This window comes from Gorilla gorilla, chromosome 9 (genome assembly GCF_029281585.2).
Source record: "Gorilla gorilla gorilla isolate KB3781 chromosome 9, NHGRI_mGorGor1-v2.1_pri, whole genome shotgun sequence".
Lineage (NCBI taxonomy): Eukaryota > Metazoa > Chordata > Mammalia > Primates > Hominidae > Gorilla > Gorilla gorilla.
In genome coordinates this window covers 38,979,226-38,992,669 of record NC_073233.2, presented here as the reverse complement: position 1 = coordinate 38,992,669, position 13,444 = coordinate 38,979,226, and the positions used below count along the sequence as shown (strand labels likewise).

The 13,444-nt window shown below is 35.4% G+C and overlaps 1 protein-coding gene across 2 annotated transcripts in view; it reads left to right on the top strand.

Moving 5' to 3' along the window:
- Positions 1-13,444, top strand: part of CCDC73 (coiled-coil domain containing 73) — a 234,870-nt gene that overhangs the window by 188,422 nt on the left and 33,004 nt on the right. For both annotated transcript variants that reach the window (XM_055356532.2, XM_055356533.2), the window contains 2 exons: positions 6,375-6,485; positions 12,626-12,760. In XM_055356532.2, coding sequence (XP_055212507.1) covers positions 6,375-6,485; positions 12,626-12,760 — 246 coding nt within the window. The remainder of the gene's footprint in view (positions 1-6,374; positions 6,486-12,625; positions 12,761-13,444) is intronic.

The following is a 13,444-nucleotide window of genomic DNA, read 5'->3' as shown; positions in this document are numbered from 1 at the left end:
TAAGTTTAGATATTGCCTGGTCAGGACTTCTAGTTAAGCATGTTTAACCCCACATTACATATTTTTGAAACTGCAATAAAATGACACTAATATATCCACAAGGACAAGGAAATGGGGAGGAAACAGTAATAGTACTAAAAAGTGGGAACCAGATGGATAATGGTAATTTACTTAGCACAAGAGAAGAAGTAGACACGAAATCAAAGATGCAGAAATGGTCAGGATTTGCAAGTATCATGTGCCTCTAGAAGTACAGTATGCAGCTGAAGCCAGAAACTAAATCTATATAAGAAGCCATTGCAATCCCAAATTTTCTTTCCCACCCTGCCCAAGTAGACAGTGCTCCTCTCCTACTTTGCAGAAGATTGGAGGTTTCTGTTGGAGAATCTGAGGAACAGCTGAGGTTTGGGGGGAAGGGGATCTAGTGGTTTGCTGGAGCCAGCTTTTGCCAGTGGGGGCTGGTTGTTAGATATTAAGGAATTTTGTGAACTGGTTGTTAAACCAATGGTAGTTTGAAATGAACTATGATGTGAATATTTAACATGAATGAAAATGGCAAATGCCTCAAATCAGGCTTTTTTTTTTTTTTTTGAGAGCTAGTTTATCAGTTTACTACTACGAGTATGATATTGACAAGAGGTTGGAAGTCTGAATTCTAAATGGTGAGACCTTCCAGCCCAGTATCCTCATTTAGAGGGCAGCTAGCCTAACTCTCCGGCAGAAAAATGGAAGATTCCTTTCAGGGGAAGCTAACCTGCCCGAGAGAAAAGACTATAGCTGCTACAGTTAAGCTTTCCCAGTGAAATAGCTCAGCCAGATCAATCCACAGTGAAACCTACCATTTGACAAAACTTTCAGCCAGCATTTTAATACCTCATTTTTAAATATGAATAGGTAGTTAAGGATTACTGGACATTTGAAGAAAGTCTCTGATATGGTTTAGATATTTATCCACCCAAATCTCATGTTGAGATGTAATCCCCAATGTTGGAGGTGGGACCTGGTGGGAGGTGTGTGCGTCACAAGGGCAGATTCCTCATGGCTTGGTGCTGTCCTCAAGATAGTGAATGATCTCGTTTTCACGAGATCTGGTTGTTTAAAAGTGTGTGGCACCTGCCTGCCTTGCTCTTGCTCCTGCTTTCACCATGTGATGTGCAAACTCCCACTTCACCTTCCACCACGAGTAAAAGCTTCCTTAGGCCTCGCCAGAAGCAGATGCCAGTGCTATGCTTCCTGTACAGCCTGCAGAACCATGGGCCAATTAAACTTCTTTTCTTATAAATTACCCAGTCTCAGGTATTTCTTTAGCAATGCAAGAACAACCTAATACAGCCTCCAATATGAAAAACAGACAAAACAAATAGGATAATGAAAAAACCTTGTAGAAACTAAGAAAGTATGTTTAGTTAAAGGGAATATGTTAATCTACAAAACAAGAATTTTGAGTTTATAAAGAAACTCAGAGAATAAAAGAGAGCCCTTTAGATAAATATATTAGGAGACATAAAAAGTGCAAAGGAAAGGTTGGAAGATAATACTGTCTTCTAAAAAGTGGAACCAAAAGACAAAAAGATGGAAAACAGGAAAGGAAATTGGGGGGTCAGTTCAAGATGTCTGGTGAGTGTCAGAGAGAGAAGAGAGAAAATAGAGGGAGAGGAAATGACCAAAGAATTAATACAAAAAAGTCATCCAGGCCTGACAGATGTAAGTTTATCTTGCCCAATACCAATGCATATCATTATGAAATTTTGTACAACACATAAAGAAAAGATTCTAAAATTGTACAAGAAAGTAGGTAATATACAGGGATTAAGAATGAGAGTGGTAACACAAGGTTTCAGACTTCTCAGTGGCAACACTGGAACGTAGAAGACAATAGAACCATGCCTTCAGATGTTGGGAAAAAATTGATTTCCGAAGCAGAGTTGTATTGTATTTAGCCAAACAAATTGCCAAGTATTGGTAGAATCAAGACATCTTCAGACATATAGGGTCTCAAAAAATTTACCACCCTATGCCTCCTTTATCAAGAAGTAATAGAATGTTTGCGCTACCACGACAAGGGAGTAAACCAAGACAGGAAACTATGGGATCTGGGAAACAGGAGACTCATGACAGAACTGAAAAAGGGTATCCTCAGAGATAACCTAATTTGTATGGCTGACAGAGAGAAGTAGGTCAAAATTGTAATGGAAGGATGGATGTCTCCAAAAAACTGAAATCGAGAGAATACCTGAAGTAGGTAGTTTCCTTTAGATAGAGTTATTGGGTGCAGACAAGAAACGATTGATATTGCTAGTGCACTGTTTTAAGAGCATGATGTTCTTGGCCATTTATTATTACTAGGATAGAGACTGTGGTTTATTCTCCCATATCTTCTCTAAAGTTTTATTTGTTTATCTTCTAAAATACAGTATGTTATCAATAAAAAAATTTGTTAGAATGTTAAAGTACTAAGCATCTATTATACACACTATAAATATTTAGAAACTACTCTGTTTTATAGTTATGCACCACATAACAATGTTTTGTCAATGACAGACCACATGTAAGATGGTGGTCCCATAAGATTATAATGGAGGTAACAATTCCTATCATCTGGTAGTATCATAGCCATCATATTGTCATAGCACAACACGTTACTCACACGTTTGTTGGTAATGCTGGTATAAACAAACCTGCTGCACTGTCATATAAAAGTGTAGTACATACAATTATATATAGTACATAATACTTGATAATGATAATAATGACTGTTACCAGTTTATGTATTTATTGTACTATACTACTTATCATCATTTTAGTTTACTCCTTCTATTTATTAAAAAAAAAAAAATTGGCCAGGCGTGGTGGCTCATGCCTGTAATCCCAGCACTTTGGGAGGCCAAGGCGGGCGGATCACGAGGTCCGGAGTTCAAAACCAGCCTGACCAACATGGTGAAACCCCGTCTCTACTAAAAATACAAAAATTAGCCAGTGTGGTGGTATGCACCTGTAATCCCAGCTACTCAGGGGGCTGAGGCTGGAGAATCGCTTGAACCTGAGAGATGGAGGTTGCAGTGAGCCGAGATCGCGCCATTGCAGCCCAGCCTGGGCAACAGAGCAAGACTTTGTCTCAAAAAAAAAAAAAAAAAGAAAAAGAAAAAAAAGGTTAACTGTGAAACAGCCTCAGGCAGGTCCTTCAGGAAGTATTCCAGAAAAGGGAGTATTATGATAGGAGATGACAGTTCTATGGGTATTACTGCCCCTGAAGAGTTTCCAGAGGGAAAATATGTGGAGGTGGAAGACATAATATGGATAATCCTGACTCTGTGTAGGCCTAGGCTAATGTGTGTGTTTGTGTGTTAGTTTTTTTAATAATATTTACAACAGCTTTATTAATATTCATTAAAAACTAGAAATAGCATAAATGTTCAACCCAGAGGTCAATGTATAAACAAACTATGGTGCATCCATGCAACAGATTACTCAGCGGTAAAAGAGAACCAACTACTGATTCACACAACAAAATGGATGAATCTCAAATGCATTTTGCTAAGTAGATGAAGCCAGACTCAAAAGGCTACATACAGTGTTGTTCCGTGATTCCATTTATAGGGCATTCTACAAAAGCCACAATTAGAGAGACAGAAAACAGATTATTGATGGTCAGTGAAGAATAGGGGTGCTGCAAAGTGGCCCAAGGGAACTTTTGGAAGTAATAAAACTGTTCCCTATATCTTCTGGGAGTTACATGAACATATGTATTTGTTAAAATGAACAACTGGGGAGGGGAAATGGGAGCTCCTGTTTAATGGATAGAGAATTTCTATCTGAGATAATGAAAAAGTTCTGAACATGGATAGTGGTGATAGTTGTACAACATTGTGAATATACTCAGTGCCACTGAATTATACACCTAAAAATGGTTAAAATGGTAAATTTTATGTTACATATATGTATTTTTAACTTTTAGGTTCAGAGGTATATGTGCAGGTTTGTTACATAGGTAAATTGAGTCTCACATAGGTTTGGTGTACAGAGTATTTCGTCACCTAGATAATAAGTATAGTACCTGATTGGTAGTTTTTTGATCTCCCTCCACCCTCAGTAGGCCCCGGTGTCCATTGTTCCCTTCTTTGTGTCTATATGTGCTCAACGTTTAGCTCCCACTTATAAGTGAGAACATGTGGTATTTGGTTTTCTGTTCCTGTGTTAGTTTTCTTAGGATAATGGCCTCCAGCTCCATCCATGTTGCTGCAAAGGACATGATCTCACTCTTTTTATGGCTGTGTAGTATTCCATGGTGTATATGTACCACATTTTCTTTCTTCAGTCTACTGTTGATGAGCATTTAGGTTGATTCCATGCCTTTGCTATTGTGAATAGTGCTGTGATGATGTGTCTCAGTTTTTGACCAAAAAGTTTAAAAAGGAAAAATTTAAAAATAGAAAGCTTATAGAATAAGGATATAAAGAAAGAAAATATTTTTATACAGCTGTACAATCTGTGTGTTTTAAGCTAAGTGTTATTTCAAAAGAGTAAAAAAGTTAAAAAAAAAAGTTTGTAAAGTCAACTAAGCTTGATTTATTATTGAAGAAAGAAAAAATTAAAAAAATTTAGTGTAGCCTAAGTATACAGCATTTATAAAGCCTATATTGGTGAGTAATAATGTCCTAGACCTTCACATTCACTGACCACTCCCTCACTGTCTCACCCAGAGCAATGTTTATGGTAAGTACCTTATATAGTTACATGTGTACCATTTTTAATCTTTTATTTTTTTACTGTACCTTTTCATTTTTACTGTACCTTTTCTATGTTTAGATATCCTTAGTTATAAAAATACTATTGTGTTACAATTGCCTACACTAGTCAGTGCAGAAAGATGCTGTACAGGTTTGTAGCATAGGAGCAATAAGCTATACCATATAGTCTACGTGTAGACTATACCATTAGTAGGCTATACCATTAGTAGGCTATACCATTAGTAGGCTATACCATCTAGGTTTGTGTAAGTACACTCAATGATGTTCATACAGTGACAAAAATCACCTAATGATGGAATTATCAGAACATATCCCTGTCTATAACCAACACATGACTGTATATACCTATAAATTAAGGAACTGTTACTTTTATAAAAATATCTATGTTATCCTGAAACAGAGGCAATCAAAATAGGTATTCACTGGGTACTCTTAAAATGCATAGCTTCTTATGAGCAAGAGAAGAATCTCCATGTTAAAATTGTAAAATTCTTATTAGATATGTTGCCATAATTTTACATAATTTATCTTTGCATACTGATATTCTAGATGTAATTGAGAATTCTCTAAATAGATGGAGTACTATGAATAATATGGAATTCAAATGAGATGGATTTATATATGTAATATGGAAAGTAAGCAAAACTTTTTTTTTAAAGAAAAGCAGATGACAGAACAGTGTATGGTATGGTCTCATCTGTATTTAAAAATATATATATATTTTACATACTTTTATGGTTATATAGACAATTTCTGGAAAGATATACAAGAAACTGCTACAGTGGTTACTTCTGGGGTGGAAAACTGAGAGAATAACTTTACTTTTTTTTTTTTTAAAAAAATATCCTTTTGTGTGGCTTGACATTTTTAACCTGAATGTACATAGCTTTGTAAACAACTTAAAGATCCCAAATGTATTAGGCATGTAGGTAGGAGTTCTATCACTGTTTATCTTTTTATAGAAATTTACTTGGATTATCAGCAGACATTGGAAAAACCTAATAATATTGATGACACTGATTTAATAGCTTTAAAAACCTAGTCTTAGAAAACACGTGGTAGTATTTTTACTCTATAAGTTTATTTTGTGGGAGGGAGAGTGTGGTAGTGATTCTGTTACGTTAGTTCAATGAAGTAATTAAGTTAATATGGTAAATATTTAAGTTATGCTTAAAAAGTGTTAATTTGAAATTAAAATTAAAATTGTATTTAAGAGTTTTCTAGCCAGTTAACTTCTAAAATAAACAGATAATGGAAAAAATGTTCTATGGTAGTTAAATTTCTTTAGTAGAGTTAGGCTGGATCGTGCTACATTTTATACTTTTCAGTGCTGTACTTTATATTACCTTTTCAGCACATTAAAACTTATGCAGTGAAACTGAATAATGGCAATGTTTTTATGCTCTTTTATAGCCATTTCTTTATCATAACCTCCCCCTATTTTCTGTTAGCTAACCTATAAGCACCTTTCCATTAATTTATGAAAATTATTGTTGAGATAGCACATTATCACTGATCTGTATGGCACTTTCAGCATGTTAGAAGCAAAGGTCCAAGCAACATAAAACACATCAGAATTCATTAATGTGGTATTGATTATTTTTTGGATAATTAATTTTATTGCAGACCCTTGAAAGAGATAATGAGCTGCAAAGGGAGAAGGTAAAAGAAAATGAAGAAAAGTTTCTTAATCTTCAAAATGAGCATGAAAAAGCACTAAGAACTTGGAAAAGACATGTAAGTTTATTAAATAGAAAAATATTAAAATATTTTAAATAGTTTTAGACATTTAAAATAACTATAAATGCTAAGAAAATATTGCAAAAATATTAGAGGACTAAAATCAGACACATTTTTTTCTTGGTCTCATATTTCCAAAAAGGTGAATGCTTTTTAAAAGCTAAATTTAGTGAAATTCCCTGTAATGCTTTTATGCATGGAAGACCACACAAATACATATTTGTGTATATATGCATGCATATATATATATATACACACATATATATATAATTTGAGCCCCCATGTGACAAAGAAAAATTAATTTACTTTTTCATAAAACCATTGCATAGTATTTTAGTAAATGGTTAAAATAATTATATATGTACTATTATTAACTGATTATTTTGCTTTCCTCAGCAGTTTTGTTGAGATATATTAGAGCCATGTTTAGAACATGTGTGCAGTAGTTGACTTCTGTAGTATTACCATTTTATCATATTAACAACATATCATAAGGGTTGTTGTATTCTAAACATGGCTATTTCCTTAAATCACATTTTTTATTTTATAATAATTTTTAATTCAGCAAGGTAGATAATAGTGTAAGATGAGGTAAAATCAAGTTGTGAAATATAAAGGTTCACTTTAAACATTGGTGGACCCCAAGATTGATTATTCTATGCTAATATCAATTTTAATTGCATTTTAAATTCTTTTTAAATAAATGACAGAGTAGAAAGTCACTATGAGTTTATGAAGCTATATTTTGGGAAGGTATGATTATGTTTTAGACTATTGTGCTAATTATACTATGCAATATATTATAGTAATGGATATCTAAATACCAGCTTGATAATATTTTCTGTAGATTATTTTGTTTGATTCAAATTATTACATAAGTAACTCTTGATTTGATTCATTTGAAACTAACATGTTTTCTTTTCTTTTCTTTTTTTTTTGGGGGGGACAGAGTCTCACTCTGTCCCCCAGGCTAGAGTGCCGTGGACGGATCTCTGCTCACTGCAAGCTCTGCCTCCTGGGTTCACACCATTCTCCTGCCTCAGCCTCCTGAGTAGCTGGGACTACAGGCGCCCGCCACCACGCCCGGCTAATTTTTTGTATTTTTAGTAGAGACGGGGTTTCACTGTGTTAGCCAGGATGGTCTCGATCTTCTGACCTCGCGATCCGCCTGCCTCAGCCTTCCAAAGTGCTGGGATTACAGGCGTCAGCCACATCGCCCGGCCGGAACTAACATGTTTTCTTTATTTATAGTTTGGAGACATCAAGTCTTCACTGATGGTTTTGCTAAGGTTTACTTAAATCTAAGAAAAGTTTTGTATTTAATTTTATCAGAATACTAAAAAATCCTTAAATGGTATACTAGTACAGTTTATCATTAGGCAACAAGCATAGTAATGTTCATTTTAGCATCAGTTAATCTACATTTTATTCATGTACCTTCTTTTCATCCCCAGTGTTTAAAAGCCCATGGAAATGGTGCTATCAGGATAAGGAAAACTGTTTAAGTGAAAAGGAAATATAAACTTAAATATGCCAAACATGCAAAAAAACCCAAAAAGATCAGTTTAGCTAAGAAAATTAAACATTCATTTTCTCTGAGACTACAACCATGCTCCTCTCTCAAGAAAAAAAAGAAAACTATTAAGAAAAATAAGCAGTTTCACTGGTGAGGCCTCAATCTATAAATGTGGATAAAGTTGGTTTTATCTTAGAATTTTTAAGTTCTGCAATCATTTTGCTTCCATTATGATTTGGCACTCAACAGAATATAGATAAATAAGAAAAAGCTGCCTTGGTTCTATAAGAGTTTTCTTCAGTGGGAGATCACATTTACTTTTTAATTGTATTTCTATCTGTAAGTTTTTCACCATTCTTGAGTGAAGGGCAATAGTAGTGTGGCTACTGAGATTGGATCAAGATAGGTTAAAAAAACAAAGATACTGATAAAAATAAATTGGAATCATATAAACTGCTGTTTCATATTTGGTCATTCAAAAAAATAAACAGTGAAAAGAAAATACTATGCTAATAAAACTTGCATATTATTAGATAGTATATTTAAAATTCATTGAAATATTAAAAATAACAATGTTATGTATATCTTTTTATTTTGACTAGATATATAACCAATGGTTGTTATATAGACAAAAAGACAATAAGTGAGAATGTTCAGAAATTAGGGAAAGGGAGGTCACAAAAAGAATTCGATTTGGCCGGGTGTGGTGGCTCATGCCTGTAATCCCAGCACTTTGGGAGGCCAAGGCAGGTGGATCACCTGAGGTCAGGAGTTCAAGACAAACCTGGCCAGGATGGTGAAACCCTGTCTCTACTAAAAATACAAAAATTAGCCGGGTGTGGTGGTGGGCACCTGTAATCCCAGCTGCTTGGGAGGCTGAGGCAGAGAATTGCTTGAACCCAGGAGGTGGAGGTTGCAGTGAGCTGAGGTTGAGTGAAACTCCATCTCAAAAAAAAAAAGGAAAAAAAAGAATTCAATTCACAACACTTATTGAGCATATACTATGTGTTAGACACTATTCTAGGCACTGGGTTTTCAAAGATGCCTGAAATACAAGGATTATCAAAAGAGCTTACACTCTGCAGGGACAGATAACTATGGAATTAATCACAATAGTGCAAGGTACTTTTTAGCATTATTAACAAAGTACTATGAAAGCACAAAATAAATCATTTTCTTTAGCTGGGCTGGAGAAAGTTTTAGAGAAAAGATGACCCTAGAATTTGGCCTCGAAAGATGAAATAGGATTTTTTTTGGGGGGGTGTTGGGGAAGATGGAGTCTCGCTCTGTTGCCCAGGCTGGAGTACAGTGGTGCGATCTCGGCTCACTGCAACCTCCACCTCCCGGGTTCAAGCAATTCTCCTGCCTCAGCCTCCCGAGTAGCTGGGACTACAGGCGCATGCCACCATGCCCGGCTAACTTTTTGTATTTTAGTAGAGATGGGGTTTCACTCTGTTGCCCAGGCTGGTCTTGAACTCCTGAGCTCAGGCAACCCACCTGCCTTGGCCTATCAAGGTGCTAGGATTACAGGCGTGAGCCACTGTGCCTGGCTGATGAAATGGGGTTTAAGCATAAGGTTCCCATCTCCACCCTTCCCATTCCATCCTGTTGGCATTTCATTTAAAAAAGAATAGAACAATCGGCTGGGCACGGTGGCTCATGCCTGTAATACCAGCACTTTGGGAGGCTGAGGCGGGTGGATCATGAGGTCAGGAGATCAAGACCATCCTGGCCAACACGGTGAAACCCCGTCTCTACTAACAATACAAAAATTAGCCAGGCATGGTGGCACATGCCTGTAATCCCAGCTACTCGGGAGGCTGAGGCAGGAGAATTGCTTGAACCCGGGAGTCAGAGGCTGCAGTGAGCCAAGATCGCCACTGTGCTCCAGCCTGGTGAGAGAACAAGACTCCGTCTCAAAAAAACAAAATAAAAAAATAAAAAAATAAAAAAAATAGAACAATCATGGAGGCATGAAAGTCCATTTTCAAGGACCATGAATAGTCTGCTCTGAATTAAAAATGGGATGTGTGAAATGTGACATTGGAATATAGGTTGAGATCAGCTTTTGAAGACTTCCTTACTAGGAGATTAGAATTTAAGTAATGGGAAGCCATTGAAGGGTTTAAAACAAATAAGTGACACAGGCAGATTGTGTTTTAGAAAAATAATTCTTTCAACAGTATGGAGGATGGCTGTGTGGAAAGAAATCAATAAGAAGAATAATCTAATAATCTAATCATGTAATAATCTAATCATGAACCTATGAGTGTGTGAATTAGGACAGTACCACAATGAAGAGGGATAGATGCAGGATGAATTTTGGAAGTAGACTTGGTATGGTTAGTGACATTTTATATATAATGGATTTTGGGAGGGGAAAAAACATCAAATATTCTCAGGTTGGTATAACTCATAGAATGATAATATCATTAACTAGCTTAAGGAATGTAAAAGGAGAAGCAGATTTTGTGGATGAAAATAATGAGTTTAATTTGAGAACTGTAGAATTTATGGTGCTTTCAGGACATCTAGCTTGAAGTGCATACTATCCATTTGGAGATGTTAATCTACTCCTAGGAGAGAGGTTGGGGAGGAGATATAGATTTAAGATTTATTAGCATAAAGGTGAAATTTGAAGTTATAGGTGAAATAATGTGGAAAGAGTGAAACACTTGAAGGAAAAGTGCTTAAGAAGAAAGAACCTTGGGTTTCTTATCCCAGGAACCAAGAAAAAAGAAGAAAGAACCTTGGGAAAAGCCAACATTTTGTGAGTGGTGTGTGTGTGTGTGTGTGAGAGAGAGAGAGGAGAGGGGTGTGTGGTATGTGTATGTGTGTGTGTGTGTTTGGGGGCAGGAGGGGAGAGGGAGCTGGTAAGACAGGTAGGAGGATAAAGAGAGAGTACTAGCATGGAAGTCAAGAGAGGAAGCTGTTTCAAGAACAGAGTAGTCAACATGGTCAAATGCTACAGAGCTATTAAATGATGTGAGACTTGGAAAAAATCCTTTTGCTAATTTGCAGGTGACATTTGAGAAAACAGTAGAACAATGAGGGCAGAAGTCAGGGTATTAAGGAGTGATGGGAGGTTAGAATTCGAAAGTAGCAAGTATAGACTTTATTTTAAGAAATGAGAAAGACAGGGCCAGGCTAGGTGGCTCATGCCTGTAATCCCAGCACTTTGGGAGGCCGAGGTGGGCGGATCACAAGGTCAGGTGTTCGAGACCAGCCTGGCCAACATAGTGAAACTCTCTAAAAACACAAAAATTAGCTGGGCGTGGTGGTGCAAGCCTGTAAGCCCAGCTGTTCGGGAGGCTGAGGCAGAAGACTCGCTTGAATCCAGGAGGTGGAGGTTGCAGTGAGCCAAGATCATGCCACTGCACTCCAGCCTGGGCGACAGAGTGAGACTCCTTCTCAAAAAAAAAAAAAAAAAGAAAAGAAAAAGAAAAAGTGAAACAGACAGAGGAACTGGGTCAAGGAGGAAAAATATTAGGAATGTGCGTAAAGCATATTTGTAGGCTGACGAGAAGATGCTGATGTAGTGTGAGAGACTGAGAATAGGAAGAAGAAAAGAGAAAATTCCTAGAATTAGGACTTAGGAAGATAGGAGAGGAAGGAATGAAGAACACACGGAGAGTTTAGCCTTGGAAAAGAAATACCTTGCAGAGATAGATTTAAAGATGATTAAAAATAGATGAAATGAACAGAAAGTAACATGAGTTTACATCTACTGGCCTCTATATAGGGCTTTATAGAGGAATATTAATTATAAAAAATTAGGAATAGTAATTATATTATTTATAATAAGGAATATTACAAGCACTAGTGGAATTTGTGGTAGGAGTTTTAGAATTGTTCAAGAGAAACTTTTATAAGAAACTTTTAAACTTTTATAAAACCACAAATATACTTTTTCATGACAAAAGGATATTTTTCTCCTCAGTGGAACTTACCTTGGCTCATATTTGAGGCTTCTGTGAGAGTACTCCTTTCCCCAAAATAAAGTTTATGAAATTTCATGGGGAGTGAAAGTCTAATTTATGGATATAAATATACGGCTGACATGTCAGTTTCTGTGGTACCACTTAGTGCTTAGTACTCATCTAGTGGAATTCAAATCTGTATGTGCAATTTGTAACAAGAAAATTAAACTTTAAGAAAACAATGGAAGTATAATGTTTGTAGAATATAAAATTCATAAATTCTTATTTATGAATTTAATTTTTTGTTTTTTATGAATTTAAATAAATTTTTTTATGAGACACGAGGTAGTTTAATATTGTCATTAAGGACACGGTCCTCAGATTTAGCTTTGGAATTAAATCCTCACTGCCGTTTTGTATCTACTTGATCTGGGACAAGTTACTTAACTTCTGTGAGCCTCATATTTCTTACCTGTAAATTGGGCATAATAATACCTCATAGGGTTTTGCTGAGTATGCAGTTATGCTTATTAAGTAGTCAGCCCAATTCAATAAATGGTAGCTCTTAATATTAGTAATGACTTTGTGATTGTTTTGATTCTTTGACTATTTCCTGAAACTTTTGTTAATGAAATATTTTCAGACAAAACATATTTATATACTTGATATACTTGTTTATTCTGGTTCCTTTTTTATAATAGGCTGAAGAACTTAATGGAGAAATTAATAAGATTAAAAATGAATTATCATCCCTTAAAGAAACTCATATTAAGTTACAAGAACATTATAACAAATTATGCAATCAAAAAACGTTTGAGGAAGACAAAAAGTTTCAGGTAAAATTTAAGTATGTTGTGGGGTACAAACTATCAAAGAAATTAAGACTGTCACTATGATTTTTTTCCCTGTTTTATACTTTAAGTTTCTCAACTTTAAAAAAATGAGTATATGCATGTGGTCTCTAATACATTTTTAGTTAATTTTTGTATACAGTATGACATAAGAATTGAAGGTCATTTTTTATATGAATTTCCAATTGTCCCAGCACAAATATTTGTCGAAAATACTATTTTCTTTCCCACTGTACCTTAGTACTTTCTTTGAAAATCAGTTGATCAAATATATATGGGTCTATTTCTGGACTCTTTATTATGATCCATTGATTATATGTCTATACTTAAGCCAGTACAACACTGTCTTTATTAATGTAGCTTTTAAAGAAGCTATAAAACGTAGCTAAGTCCTTCAATATTGTTCTTTTTCCAAAAAAGCTTTTTCTATTCTAAGTCCTATATTTTCTTATCACTTTTAGAATCAATGTCTCAATTTCTGTTTTAAAAGTCTGTGGGGTTTTATTTGGCATTGAGTCTTCCAGTCAATGAACATGGTATAGCTTCCATTTATTTGGATATTTTAAAATGTCTCTCAGAAATGTTTTGTAGTTTTTATCATATAGGTCTTGGAAATTTTAGGTTAAATTTATTCCTGGATATTTTACGTCTTGGGATCCTAATGTAAAC